At 41.7% G+C, this 15,489-nt stretch overlaps 1 protein-coding gene across 2 annotated transcripts in view; it reads right to left on the reverse strand.

The window, feature by feature from the left end:
- Nucleotides 1-360: 360 nt before the first annotated feature.
- The window catches only part of plekhg7 (pleckstrin homology domain containing, family G (with RhoGef domain) member 7), a 34,399-nt gene continuing 19,270 nt past the window's right edge, over nt 361-15,489 (reverse strand). For both annotated transcript variants that reach the window (XM_060923766.1, XM_060923765.1), the window contains exons 11-17: nt 15,155-15,329; nt 6,810-6,925; nt 4,198-4,285; nt 3,294-3,373; nt 1,458-1,611; nt 1,097-1,194; nt 361-887 (exon numbers count right to left, since the gene is read on the reverse strand). In XM_060923766.1, coding sequence (XP_060779749.1) covers nt 777-887; nt 1,097-1,194; nt 1,458-1,611; nt 3,294-3,373; nt 4,198-4,285; nt 6,810-6,925; nt 15,155-15,329 — 822 coding nt within the window. In that variant the 3' untranslated portion in view covers nt 361-776. The remainder of the gene's footprint in view (nt 888-1,096; nt 1,195-1,457; nt 1,612-3,293; nt 3,374-4,197; nt 4,286-6,809; nt 6,926-15,154; nt 15,330-15,489) is intronic.

Here is a 15,489-nt window from a genome sequence, read left to right on the forward strand (position 1 = left end):
CTTTGAGCAGATTGAGTTTCTGGAGCATCACATTTGTGGGGTCGATAAGATTAAATGCTCAAAATGGCCAGAAAAATGTCTTGACTATATTTTCTATTCATTTTACAACTTATGGTGGTAAATAAAAGTGTGACTTTTCATGCAAAACACAAAATTGTCTGGGTGACCCCAAACTTTTGAACGGTAGTGTAAGGCATCAAAGGAAATGAAGCACATTATACCAGTCCATTTTTATCATTAAAAATTGTCATATGATATTTTGTCATTCCTGAAATTCTCTTGCTGTCATGCAGTGCACTACATGCCGTTGCTTTAAATGCTGCCTTTTACAGTCGCAGTATAAAACAGCAGGCTACAGCGTTTCAGTTTCAAAAGAAACTTTAATTAAAAAAAAAAAAAACACACAATATGAATCTACACCTCAAAGCAGGAACGTCCATTTTGGCTGAGTTTCAGAGCTGTAATGTTTCACCCCGTGGCACATTTAGTGGTCAGTGGGTGGCAGGTTCCAGCAACAGTTCAGTTTGCATTACAGCCATCTAACTGTCATTCGTGACGCAGTGGACTTTACCCCACCACTGCTGCCTGACCTGAACAAACCTCAAGTGGATTAACATGGAGCTGAAGGTCACATGTGAGACACTATAACCATGCAAGGATCTTGGCCAGTCAAGTCGAAACCCATATTATTAGTCCCAGTCATGTGATGTTATCAGGCAGCAGTACTGATGCGGGCCGCCTCCTCTGATGGTCAGATTCCGGATGTGTCAAGCGAGTTAGATCTGAGAAGACTCCACATAGAGAGAAGAGCTCGTCAGCCGAGGCTGCTGAAAGTCCCGCTTCAGCATAGCACCGACCGCCTCTTCGATCTCAGACAGCCATGCTTTCTGCAGCACACAAACACACTTGCTCAGTAACGCAATCAGTGATGTGCATTTAAGAGACCTTTTCTTGCATGTAGGGTGTTTGTTGACGTGACATTTAAAACTGAGTTATTTGATCAGGACAAAAACAGTAGCACAGGGCTGGAATCAGCTGGTGCAGATCAGAGATGGCAGCGTGTGTAATTACATCAGGACGCAGTGTGACTCCTCACCTTAATAGACTCAGTCGGAGCCTGCAGAATGAAGACGCCGATGCACTGCTGATAGCGATTCTGGTGCATTATAATGAAAGAACAGGGAAGGCCAGAGGCTAGAAAGTGGAATAAAGTATATAATCACGTTCCACAACCGTTTCTCTCTGCTTGTCTTATTTCAATACTAAGAAGTTTTTTCCTTCATTTAATAAAAAAAAAAAAAAAAAACAACCTTAAGATCCTGACCAATATAGCAGAACAGATTTGATTGTATTAATGCTCTTTAAAGGAAAATCTCATAAGGATGAATTAATAAATGCATGCAATTGCAAATAATATAATACACAAGGGGGGAGGACACCTCTAATCAGTTATTAACCTGTCGCATTAAGCTGGTCTATATTCCTGAGCAGCAGGCGGTCCAGTGAGATGGGTTGATCCAGAACAGTGAAGCTGCAGCCCTCCTGCAGTAACTGCTCCAGCTCCTGGCCAGGCGCAGAGCGCACAGGGTGCGTCTCTCCAGATACAGGTTTCTACACAAACACACACCACTAGAACAATTAGTTGTGTGCTTTAATAAGAGGATAAACTCTCTGGCCTAAAATAATGCATCAAATATGCTTTCGGAACCATCAGAAATGTGTTTTTAAATGGTCTCAAATATACTCAGCAAAAATAAAAACTTGACACTCATTATTTTTCAAATAGTGTTTAGAAACTTTTCTTGAAAGAGTTCTTGTTGTGATTATGGTTAAATGCATTGTCAAGGGCATTACGTCACACATTCATTCTACTGGTCGGGCCTACGTAGCACGTGCGAGAGCACTGCACGCTAAAATCACATTTCCACGTGACAAGTGACGTGACCTATTGATACACGTGCAGTTGATCTCACGGTAGCAGAGTAGAGTGTCATCTCAGAAAAACAAGGTTTTATGGTTAATTATTCGTTAATTTGCAATGCCACGACTGTCAAACATTCAGCGTGAACGTGCCATTGGCATGCTGAATACGGGAACATCCGTCACTGACGTTGCGAGGGTTATGGGATGCAGTCGACAGACCATCCATAATCTCCAGACACGTCTCCATCAAACTGGCACCACTGGAACCCTCCACAGAACTTGCAGGAGCTTGGTGCCATGTTGGTACAAATATGGCGGCGCATTCCCCAAGCTGTGTTCAGACGCATCATCCAATCCATGAGGAGACGTTGTATCGCAGTTGTGAACGCCCATGGAGGACGCACCCGATACTGACACGATTTCATTCAGTTGTGACTCACAGTTTTTGATCATGGACATTGTCGTCGCATTTCCGGTGGAACCGATTCCATGACAAACATGATCTGTACGCTATAGCATCTTTAATGACAAGATAATTGAATACAATCGTTATTTCAAACCTATTTTCCAAAATGTTCAAATTGACTTTGAAACGAGTGTAAAGTTTTTATTTTTGTTGAGTGTATATATATGTCTTATCTACGAAAATAAATTTTAGTATTTATACTATAGTAAATATACTTTGCTTAAATAAAAATACTGGATCAGTATGCAACTTTTTACCAGAGGCCAAAAAAAAAAAAGTGAATTTCCACCTGTTTTCCTGTCTTTGTTCTGTATTGAATTTGTGATGTCACACTCCGCAGTAGTGGTTAATGTCTTTATATAAAAACAGACACTCAGGGCTTTTAGCCTACTAGGTTTAAATGCTACTAATTTTGTTGTGGCAGTTGCATACAGTGTGCTTTACTATTTAAAAAAAAAAAAGGCTTTAGTTGTACTGTCTGTTTGATCTCTGTACTAAAGTTACTGTGGGAGGTGTGTATTGTTTTCCCAACAGGGGGCTCACACGCCTCTCCTCGCCCTTCTCACCCTTCTCACGGCAGCTAAACATGGAGTCACTATTCTACACACACACACACACACACACACACACACCCAACAGTGTCCTGACTAATCCTAGAACAGACTTAGTCATCCATTTGTTTAGACTGATCAAAAATGTCCAAGTTGATCTGCAGACCAGTGTACTGAGAGAGGGTTAAAGTTTTCACCAAGTTATAAATCAATCTCAGTAGAATAATTGTTTGTAAATTAAAAAGTATGGCAGATCACTGCTGTGCAAATGGCATTCCCAAGATCTGTATGACTCACTGAAGGCACTGTCGCTATTAAATCCTGATAAATTTAAAATTCTTGAAATACTGCACCTTTTTATTTCGCTTGATCTTGGTGATCAGGAGGAATTCATCAAAGAGAAACAGGTAAACATCATTCAGCTTTGAATTCTCTGTCCATACAGGGGAGAAAAATAGTGGGCAATGATGAACTTCAACATAATAAGAGAGTTATAAAATACTGTGTTACTGTAGGCACATGTAATGAAATGCTGTAGAGCAAAGATGCCTTCAAAAATAATGAAATTAAATGTTTCTACATTTAAAAAAAACAAAACAAAGATCAGTAAGCAGTAATGCATGGAGGAGAAAAAAAAAAAAAAAAGTCAACCTTTGGTACAATGACCCTTCACTTAAAAAAAAAAAAAAAAAAATTTAAATTAAATTTAAAAAAGTCATCCCAGGAACGGTTAGTGCAGTTTTATAAGGAACTGAGCATCTTCCAGAATCAGCCGCAGCTCTTCTGGACACACTGACTGTCGCACTTCCTTCTTATTTTTGCAGCAAAACCCAGCAGCCTTCGTTACGTTTTTGTCTGAAAAGTGGTCTGTTATGTAATGTGCTGCTTTCTTTCCTGATATACTAACATTTTTCTGTCACATTTAATTTTGTGCTGGAAAATTAATATTTGGAAATCTAAAGTGTTTTTGTAATGGTTCCATAATGTAGAAGTCATAAAATAAAAGTCGATAAAGTTTGTACTAAAAACAATAAGGTGCCTCAGACTTTTGCACAGTACTCTGTGTGTGTGTGTGTGTGTATAAAACAATATAATTTACAATATAATATTTCTTATATATTTTTCCCATATTAATTATACTAATGATATTTTAAAAAATATATTTCAGGAGGAATATTATAATTTATAATTACGGATATAATTGTTTTATAATTTAAACAGCTTAGTAGTTTTGGAAGTCATGTGTCCATTCCTCACCTGTGAGTGTGAGCTTCCCGTCGTATCGGAGAGTACGCTGAGAGACCAGGTTTTCTAAAGTCGCAGCTTTCAGCAAATGTTTCAGATTCTGTGGGAAATTACAGGTGTGACGATACTATTCAAAACTCCAAACATTCGAGGCCAACTAAACCTCAAAAGCATTTGACGTTTTTCCAGCCATCTGTCTCTCAGAACAGATACAGTTCCATTCTGGCCGTTTCAATCCACACCAGCTCTGTGAGGATGCAGCTTGTAACGGTTAAAACACGACCCCATCTGTCCTACCTTGTTTTTAACACTGCACATGTTAAACAACATAAAGCCCCATTAAAATCACCAGTTCCACATTAAACTATAAAAACTATTAAAATTATGAGGATCTTGCAGAGCAGATTATTTGCATGTCAGTAAGTAAATGATGCTCTTTACAACGAAAACAAATATTCTGTGTTGTAAAATGATAGACCTGCAGTGCGTCACTGTGCACAGTAGAGCTGGATGTAGTGCGGGTTGTGTTGTTAAAGACGATGTGAACGTGTCGTATCTGGTGTGGACTCCTGCTCACACCCTGATCCCATTAAATCCCTAAATATCTGCTACTTCTTCAAAATATCATGGTGTTAGACCGGTCAATTCAAATAATGACCGTTCTCTCATTGTTCTGAAGTGTCATAGGTGGGGTTTACATTAGACCGTATCAGCGGATCATCAGATTAACGTTTTTAAAACGATTAGCGTGCACACAGCAACACCAATACACGATTCGCGTGCACACAGCAACACCAATACACGATTCGCGTGCACACAGCAACACCAATACACGGATACGCTCGGCTCCGCAGGCATCCTGCGCTCCAAATCACTCCGCCCTGAACAGCGAGTGCCCTCTGGAGGGTGCGCACTCCGGCCCTGCGCAGCTCACAGAGCGCGCGAGTGAAGTGCACGAGCAGTGATTCGGGACTGAGCCGCTGTGTGTGTGATCCCAGCGCAGATCACTTACCACTTGCAAGTGGAAGGATGGCAAGCCTAAAGACAATCATAACTACACAATGGGCAGTATTTGCATCAGTATTTGCAGTATTTTCATACTTTTATACTCTTTAATGAAAGGTGATACACGGCGGAAGTCCGTGCCGTTTTTCAGCAGTCGCGTCACATGACCAACGCCAGCGAATCAGGAAAGTGGATGTCACAGTGACGTTGTCCAATGACGACGCCAGCTAGAGCTCAGCACAGCGTATCCGCGTATTCTCAATGTTTACACAGCACCGGACCAGACACGATCTGGATTGAATACGTGGACCCTGGCGGATTCCCGTTTCCCGGCGTTTCCAGGCGGTTTAACGTAAACGGACAGTGCATCCGCGAAGAAAACGACAGATACGGTCTAATGTAAACTTGGCCTTAATATTCAGTACAATTAAGTACTTAAATACTATTGGTATTTAGTATAAATATGGTAGTGATTAGAGAAAATCGTGTGTGCTGATTGGTCGAGAGATTCGGATCTCAATCACTTCGAGTGACTCGGCAAAATGGCGGCCAATCGCTTGGTCACTAAGTGAGGAAGAAATACAAATTATGAAAGAAAATGCTGTTCATAAAAGCACTAAAAACGATACGAAGTTTGGTCTAAAACTATTCAAAGGGAAGGTGGAACTGTGATCTATTTCAAGACAAGGTATTTTATGTGACTTGGCATAGATAAGTGACAAGTCTGCGCCGCGCCTTTATTACATTTGCATGCCACTATTGAGGTTTGAAATAAATTATTTTTTTTAAATATGATTTTTTTTTAAATTAATCACCTGTGTATTTATACTAAAACAATTATCCGCCTCAGGCTCAGTGAATAATAACCTCAACTTCGTCTCAGTTACTATTCACTTTGCCTTTGGTGAATAACTGTTAGTTAGTAACAACAGGAACCGGTTCATATAGGAGGTTTGTCGTAATTACAGGATAATCAATAAGCAAAAATGGAGTGCCTTCACAATGTACACATTTTTGTCACTGTAAAAATTTGATGTGTACTACATTCGCCTCATTTTAATACAAACTGGTTGCATGGACATTTATTATAAGTGCTGGATGTAGGGCTTGATCACCATAACTTGTATGGAGGCTTTATCTGTGCTCCAAACGCAGTAATTTAAAAGCCACACAAGCATTGTTTCTCTAACAAGTAAACATCCTTTGTACATCCATTGTAACATCCATTGTATTTCAATTCTTCTATATTTTTACTTGGCGTTGTTTTGGTTTTGATGGAAGACTGCTTCCTGGAGTCCCTTTTTGTGTAAAACCACCTCCCTGCCAAGATATAATGGGATCTTTACCAGCATGTCTATCTGGATCGATACTACCTGGGGTTATTTCCACTGGTCATTTTATAGAACATAATACAGCGTGATCTTTCCAGACACGTGCAAATCAGTATGTAATTAAAAAAAGGATCAACATGATGGATTTGGTCAGAACTAAAATCCCAGAGATATTCTATTAACAAAGAAGTTACCCCAACTTCCCATGTAAAACTCTTCCATTCTGGATATGGTTTAAATCTAATCCCTGGTAGTTAAACTCTAAGGCATTTAAATTTCTATTTTCACCTCTGGAAATTGTGCTCTCTTGTCCCTTTCCCACACTGGGAGCCAGACCAAGGCTTCTTTCAGCTGCTTGACTTTCTGATAGTTATCCAACCACTTCACCTTGCCTTCCAGATCATCTAGAGAGAGAAAGAAAAAAAAATATATGAATGAATTCATGCTCAATTCAGCATCATAAAGTTTCAACAACAACAGGTTTTCCCATGCCTTCTAAACAAACTTTACTTCTTTTGTTCTGCTCTCTACTGCAATAGTTTTATTCCTTTGGTGGTGATCAGCTCTGTTTTCATTCTGCACTCATTTCTGCCTTTATGTTGTGAAAAGAGCTCTTAAAATCATTCAAGGACACAGACGTTGGAGATTATTAAGATTCCTCACCCATAAAGGAATGGTCTGTCCTTGCCACAAGCACAAAGTAACATCGCCGTGTTATACGTGACACCAGCCACACCCTCAAAATCAGTCAAGAGAAAGAACATTGCTAAATAAAATGGCCCCCTCCCCCTTTGACACTAGTATAGAAATGTTTTGTTTAGTGGATTTGTTAAAAACCTGCCAGTCTAGTTGTGTTCAGAGTACAGATCGTTCTGCAGGTCAGGACTTGCTGGTAGAGACTGGCAGACAACAATAACAGTAAAATGTTTTAACAAACCTAAACATCTGGAGAAGAAAACAGAATATGAAGCCTGCCTACTGGTTGTGTAGAGATTTAATACTCAACAAACTGGTCATACCACAGTAATGCCATCAATACACAAAGAGGACTTTAAAAATAGGGAGCAAATTTACCACCTTTTTCCTACTATGGATTACAGAACATGAGAAACCCCTTGAAATAAAGGCGGCATGATTCCAGAGGGCAAAAGGTGGAGTGTTTTTTCACGTATCTGGATCTCTAAGCTAAGCCTTGCTGATACACTGCTACTATATGTATATGGAGCTTTCCTGACAAAAAAAAAAAAACCTGAGTGAAAGAAATTAAATTGGCAAATGAAAGAAGTGACTTCTGTATATTAGATGAGATTAGATTCGATTCATCTTTGTCATTGCACATGTCACAGGTACAAGGCAACAAAATGCAGATTGCATCTACCCAGAAGTGCATAGCGGTAAATAACAGTGTAATATACATAAATATAAATGTACAGGAATTACAGGGTTTGGAATGGTATAATGATGAGAGATATTTACAGTATGTTCAAAACGTGCAATATGAATGAACTGTAGTGCAATGGTATGATAGATATTTGCAGTATATACAAAACACGGTATGAATAAACAGTACTGCAAATAGTGAGACTGCAATGAAGTCAGTTCAAGTCAATTCAGTTTGTTGGGGGGGGGGGGAGACAGTTCAGCAGTGAGACAGCTGAAGGAAAAGAAAAAAAAAAAATTCCTGAACCTGGTGGTTTTGGTCCGAAGGCTCCTGTAGTGCCTTCCACAGGGCAGGAGAGTGAAAAGTTTATGTGCTGGATGGCAGGAGTCTTTGTTGAAGTTTATGGCTCTCCTGAGACATTGCTTCCTGTAGACATCCTCAATAGCAAGAAGTGAGGCTCCCACGACACGCTGGGCGATCTTCACCACCCTCTGCAGTGCCTTCTGGTCCGAGACCGAGCAGTTCCCATACCACACTGTAATACAGTTGGTTAGGATGCTCTCGATGGTACAACGGTAGAAGTTCACCAGGATGTCTGAAGAGAGGTGGTTTTTCTTCAGAGTCCTCAAGAAAAAGAGATGCTGGTGAGCCTTCTTGACCAAGTTGGAGCAGTTGGTTGTCCAGGTGAGGTCCTGCGAGATGTGGATCCCCAGGAATTTGAAGCTGGTCACACGCTCCACTGCTGCACCATTGACGTGGATGGGTGTGTCAGCATTCCTCCTGAAGTCCACGATGAGCTCCTTGGTCTTATTGGTGTTGAGCAGCAGGTTGTTCTCACTGCACCACACAGCCAGGCAGTCCACCACCTCCCTGTAGGCTGACTCATCGTTGTCCTTGATGAGGCCGATCACTGTGGTGTCATCCGCAAACTTGGTGTTAATGTAATGTACAGGTCTGCAGTCATGAGTAAAAAGGGAGTAGAGGAACGGGCTCATCACACAGCCTTGTGGTACGCCGGTGTTTAGGATGAGGGTGGAGGAGCAGTGACGGTCTAAACGAACATGTTGGGGCCTGTTTGTTAGAAAATCCAACAACCAGTTGCAGATGGGAGCACTGATGCCCAGATCTGTGAGTTTGGTGATGAGCTTAGAGGGGAAGATAGTGTTAAATGCTGAACTGAAGTCTATGAACAGCATTCTGGCATACGTGTTGCCATTATCCAGGTGCGAGAGGACAGAGTGCAGTGCTAGGGAGACTGCATCTTCTGCGCTCCTGTTCTTGTGGTAGGCAAATTGGTGGGGGTCCAGGGTGGGGGGAAGACAGGATTTGAGATGTATATCAAGAACAAGTCAGTCCCTTCACATTTGTGGGGGCACTAGCCATATGATCATGGCAGAGAGAGGTGTAGGAAATAGGAGGGACGCATTCCTCCCCCCAAATATTATCAGTTCTCTCAATGCCCCCCCCCCCAAAAAAAAATTATACATTTTTCTTGATTTAGCAAACCATAAAATCTGTCAATAATGATAACGTTATTTCAGACAGTTTCTGATGATTAGATTAAGTGTTAAATAACCATCACGCGATGTGCTTCTTTCCTGTGGAATCCCATCCCTCACGCCTCATTCTACACAAATCTCACACCAAAAGTTCTGTCCAAGTTTCACACCATAGCTTTTTGGGAATTGTTCAGAGCAACAACGGCTAAACAGCAATCATTAATGGGCGGCACGGTGGTGTAAGGGGTTAGCACGGTCGCCTAACAGCAAAAAGCATTTCTGTTGTCACTGGGAAAGTAAATGTGGTGATTTTTAAATTCAATGACACACTGCAAGATTAGCATGGTTAGTTGTAGCTAAAAACATTTGGGTGAGCTGTTGTAGCAAGCAAGTAAACAGCCATCTGTCCATTATCTGTAGCCGCTTATCCTGTGCAGGGTCACGGGCAAGCTGGAGCCTATCCCAGCTGACTATGGGCGAGAGGCGGGGTACACCCTGGACAAGTCACCAGGGTATCACAGGGCTGACACAGAGACAAACAACCATTCACACCTACGGTCAATTTAGAGTCACCAATTAGCCTAACCTGCATGTCTTTGGACTGTGGGGGAAACCGGAGCACCCGGAGGAAACCCACGCGGACATGGGGAGAACATGCAAACTCCACACAGAAAGGCCCTCGTCAGCCACGGGGCTCAAACCCAGAACCTTCTTGCTGTGAGGCGACAGTGCTAACCACTCCACCACCGTGCCGCCAGGTAAACAGCCTCTTTTCTAAAATATTGATAAAGGATAATTTATTTCCAATGCATATATTCTAGTGAAAAGGTTCCAATCTAGTTCATGAATGCTTTAGACTACAACAGCTGGCCTAATTAATTCCTCAAGCCACAATTAATTAATGAACAAACTCACTGAGCTGCAGGCAAATCCATCGATTCCTTCTTTGAGGATCTCGAGGAAGATGGTAAAAACAACTTGCTGTTGTCTTTCAGAAGTTTAATTTTGCATTCCGGGTCACACTAATTGTCTGTCTACCATCCTGACAATACAGTCTTTCTGACTAGTTAGCTGTTTGAACTCCAGCTGACAGACTGGCACCACACTGAACTTTTTCTTGCCAATATGGCCCCAATATGGTTAGTGACATCAACTGCTCTGTGAAGAAGACAGAGCAGATCTTCAACCTCAGAATACTCTGAGCGGTACCTTCAACATCAACAAGACCTCTACCATGTCTTCATTGATTTTCAAGAAGGCATTTGACGGTGTGGCACGCAGCTTTGTGGGTGACCATGAAGTTGTACATTATCAATGCAAACCTGATCAAAGTCATCGAACAGCTGTACAACAAGGCCACCAGTGCAGTGTACTACAACAGCAGCACGGGAGAATGGTTTTGAACAACAGTCAGAGTAAGGCAGGGTCATCTACTCTCTCCCACTCTTTTCAACATCTTCCTTGAGAGAACCGTGGCTGACAAACTGGAACATCATGAGTCAGCATTGGTGGCAGAACAATCACAAACCTCCGCTTCGCAGATGACATTGACGGACGAGCAGGATCAGAAAAAGAGATCGCCAGCCTAGTAGAATGCCTGGATAAGGCCTCCACTGCCCATGGCATGGAAATCAGTGCAGAGAAGACCAAACTGATGACCAACAACACCAACGGCATCAGCACTGCTATCAGGGTCAATGGCAAGAAGCTGGAAACAGTTCAAAGCTTCAAGTACTTGGGAGCCATTGTATCAGACCAGGGATCCAAGCCAGAAGTAGTATGCAGGATTGCACAGACAATAACAGCACTGTCAAAACTGAACACCATCTGGAAAGATAGAACTATTTCACTCAGCTCCAAGATCAGACTGACGCGCTCCCTTGTCATCTCCATATTCCTGTATGCCTGTGAGTCGTGGACCCTGACTGCAGATCTGGAGAGAAGCAAACAGGCAACAGAGATGAGATGCTTCTGGAAACTCCTTGGCATCTCCTACAAAGACAACATAGCCAGCAAAGACGTACGCAGCAGAATCCAGCAAGTCACTGGGCCCCACAAAGAGCTCCTGACCATTTGCGAAAAATGAAATGGTATGGGCATGTCACAAGATCAGAACGGCTTGCAAAGACAATCCTGCAAGGTACTGTCCAAGGAGCAAGAAAAAGAGGCAGACAAAGAAAGAGATGGGAGGACATCACAGAATGGACAGGCCTGAAACTCAGCAAACACCCTGAGAAAGGTGGAACAGAGAGAGGAATGGAGGGAACTGGTTGCCAGGTCTTCAGTGGTGCCCCAATGGTCGTCCAGACTATGGGAGAGATGAGATCAACCGCTACATTTCTACACTCAGCCTCGAACCGCCCCCTCAGAATCAAATTTGGGCCGCCCTGGTGTCAAACTCCTTATGCCATGGATGATGGATAACGAAAGGGAATTGCAAGCTGCTACTACACTATTACTATTTATAATTTCTCCTTTGGCATGAGTGCTTTCATCTGACATGATCTGAGATATCTGCTGATAAACACGGCTTATCAGCTGTGATAAATACACAGTAGCAACATGAAGCAAGACAAATGGTTCATTTTACACCATTAGAAAACAGAATTTTCCAGTACTGGGATACCCTTTTGCTGCATGTTGTGTCTGTTCAAACAAATCCATTTTAAAATTAGGATGAATTAGGCTGCTTTCACAAGTACAACCTTCAATCAAAAAAAGTTGGGACAGTATGGGGCAGGGATTTCTAAATTTACTGAGACTTGTATTTCATCACAGACAGTATGAACCAAATATATTTCATATTTTATCTGGTCAGCTTCATTTCATTTGTTAATATTCATCCATTCCTCCATTTCAGGCCTGCAGCACATTCCAAATAAAGTTGAGACAAGCAATTTAGAGCTAGTAATGAGGTAAAACAATTAATTAATGATGTGATTTGAAACAGGCAATGTCCATAGGTGATTGTAATCATGATTTGGTACAAACTCCGTATCCAGGAAAGGCCAAGTCTTTGCTCCTCAAAGATGGACAGAGGATCTCCAGTTTGTCAATAAATGTGTGAGAGAATTATTGAAATGTTTAAAAACAATGTTCCTTAAAGAAAGATACGAAGGGATTTAGATATTTCACCCTCTACGGTGCATAATATCATTAAACAATTCAAGGAATCCCTGTGCATAAAGGGCAAGGGTGCAGTCCTAAGCTGAACACCCACGATCTCCGATCCCTCAGACGGCACTGCATCAAAAACCATCATTCATCTATAGCTGATAGAACCACATGGACTCAGGATTACTTTGGCAAACCTGTGTCAAGCACTATAATACAGAGTTACATCCACAAATGTCAGTTACAACTTTGCTGTGCAAAAAGGTAGCCTTATGTTAACGGTGTCCTGAGCTTGGAGGTATCTGGGATGGACCATCACATTGTGGAAATGTGTATTGTGGTCAGCCAAATCAGTAATCAAGGTGTTTTTTGGAAGAAATGGATGCCGTATGCTCCGGACCAAAAACGAAAAAGGACCATCCAGACTTTTACTTGCAACAAGTCCAAAAAAGACAGGCTCCATCATGGTATGGGGTTGTGTCAGTGCCCTTGGCAAAGGTAACTTACACTTCTGTGATTTCTGCATTAATGCAGAAAAGTACATTGAGATTTTGGAGCAACACGTGTTGCTTTCAAGACGCCATCTTTCTAGGGACATTTCAATAAGATAGACAGACAGTGAGAAACCACATTCTGCACATATTACAAAGGCGTGACTGCGGAAGAAGAGGGCTCCTGTTCCCTCTGTCCCCAATAGAGAATGTGTGGCAAATTTTGAAATGAAAAATGACAATGACCCCGTATCATTGCACACCTTAAAGCCTGATCGCAGGAAGAATGGGACAAAACACCTGAAACACTTCATTGCTCGGTGTCTTCAGTCCCAAAACATATAAAGTGTTTTGAGGAGGAATGGCAACATTATAAAGTAGTAAATGCTTTCAAAAAAAAAAAAAGCTGTGACTGTAAATGTTGCAAGAATCAAAATTGAAATGTGTTTATTTTGAAAAAACAAAATTCATGAGGTAAAACATCAAATAAATGTTCTGTTGTATTGTTCTGAGTGCAATACAGGTCAGAAATGATTGACAGATTATTGTTTTCGGTTTTCAATTTCAATATACTGTCCCACCCTTTTCTGGTTAGAGGCTGTATTTAAAGTGTATTTTGAAAATAAATGCAGCCTGAGGGCAGCAGAGTGGTGCAGCAGGTGCGTTTCTGACTCCCGGCTCCCTGAATAGGTCCCCAGTTCGATCCCTGGTTTGAGCTCAGATTACTGTCGGTGCGGGGTTTCGCATGTTCTTCCCATGTCTGCGGTGGTTTTCTATGGATTCTCAGTTTTCCTACCAAAAGCATGCTAATAGGTTTATTGGCTACTCTAAATTGACCCTAGGTATGAATGAACGTGTGTGTGTGTGTGTGTGTGTGTGTGTGTATATACATAGTGCCTTCGATTAAAATTCAGGGCATACTCCCACCTTATCCCTAGCACCCTGACCAGGATAAAACAGTCATGGATGATGAAAAGTGGAAAAAAAAATTATATATAAATAATTTTTAGTCACATTTAGAAGCAGGATTGGATTTTCAGGAAAACAGAAAATTGCAGTATATTGCAACATGCAGCAAATATACAATATAATATATGGGAGGATACAGTCCAAGCCTATAGTTCCCGTTTTCACACCCCTTTAATGTTTTTAATTTTCGCATGACAATTTTGCCACTGGCACGGTGGTGTAGTGGTTAGCGCTGTCGCCTCACAGCAAGAAGGTTCTGGGTTTGAGCCCCGTGGCCGGCGAGGGCCTTTCTGTGTGGAGTTTGCATGTTCTCCCCGTGTCCGCGTGGGTTTCCTCCGGGTGCTCCGGTTTCCCCCACAGTCCAAAGACATGCAGGTTAGGTTAACTGGTGACTCTAAATTGACCGTAGGTGTGAATGTGAATGGTTGTCTGTGTCTATGTGTCAGCCCTGTGATGACCTGGCGACTTGTCCAGGGTGTACCCCGCCTTTCGCCCGTAGTCAGCTGGGATAGGCTCCAGCTTGCCTGCGACCCTGTAGAACAGGATAAAGCGGCTAGAGATGATGAGATGAGAATTTTGCCACTTAATCAGTTAACTATTACGCTGTTATCTAGCTAGACTTATAATCCGCCCTCTTAAGGTAAGTGTGTGTTCCATAATACATTTTAGCATAAATGTAAATTATTTTTGTAAACATTCAGCTTAAATGTGCCATAATTTTGTCTTCATGCAGGAATAATTTTTATTTAATGCTGCATCAAAAAAAAAAAAATTCCCACATCACTTTCTTATTGCTACTTCTAAAACTACTCTCATGGAGTAAATTTATTCAAAGTAGTAATAAAAAAAACAAAAAAACCAACGCTTCAACATTTAATTTGTAACCGAGGGTCATCTCGTTCATTTTGCCTAAGAGCAGGCATTCTTCATTCTAATAGCCAACAACAGCTGTGTGTTTGGCTGTTTTGCATTTTCACTCGTGTGAGGCGCACACACATTACTCTACTGCTATTTAAAAGCAATTTTATGGAGCTATTATTTCCAAATTTTAAGCCATGTAATGTTGATTCATCATGCAACCCTAATTCTGTGGTCTGAATAAACCTACAGTGTGGCCGCTGCTTGTGAGAAATGTCTTGCTGGTTGCAGCTGTGCTAACTGATAATGGTGAGTATTTACATATGGCTCTGTCCACCAGTTCCACTATGCTCTGTAAGGCGCTCTCCTCTGCCTCTGTGCAGCTCCTCTTCTCCATGTTCTTCAGGATGAGAGGGTAACGTGTAAACCTCTGTAAAGGAGTCACCAGCAGATCCCTCAACTGCAGCCTACGGCACTGCTCCTTCCTCTCACACCACTGTGGAAGACCGACAGAGAGATCTTTACTGCTCCCACAAGAACAGTAATGTTAAAGCGGTCACATTAAGTCACAAATCAGGCGCACTATCAAGCACAAAATATGACAAAGGAGACCCCGAACTGTTGAACAACTGAAACTGTAGATCAGGCAAGAACGG

The sequence above is a fragment of the Neoarius graeffei genome, chromosome 6, assembly GCF_027579695.1.
Source record: "Neoarius graeffei isolate fNeoGra1 chromosome 6, fNeoGra1.pri, whole genome shotgun sequence".
Lineage (NCBI taxonomy): Eukaryota > Metazoa > Chordata > Actinopteri > Siluriformes > Ariidae > Neoarius > Neoarius graeffei.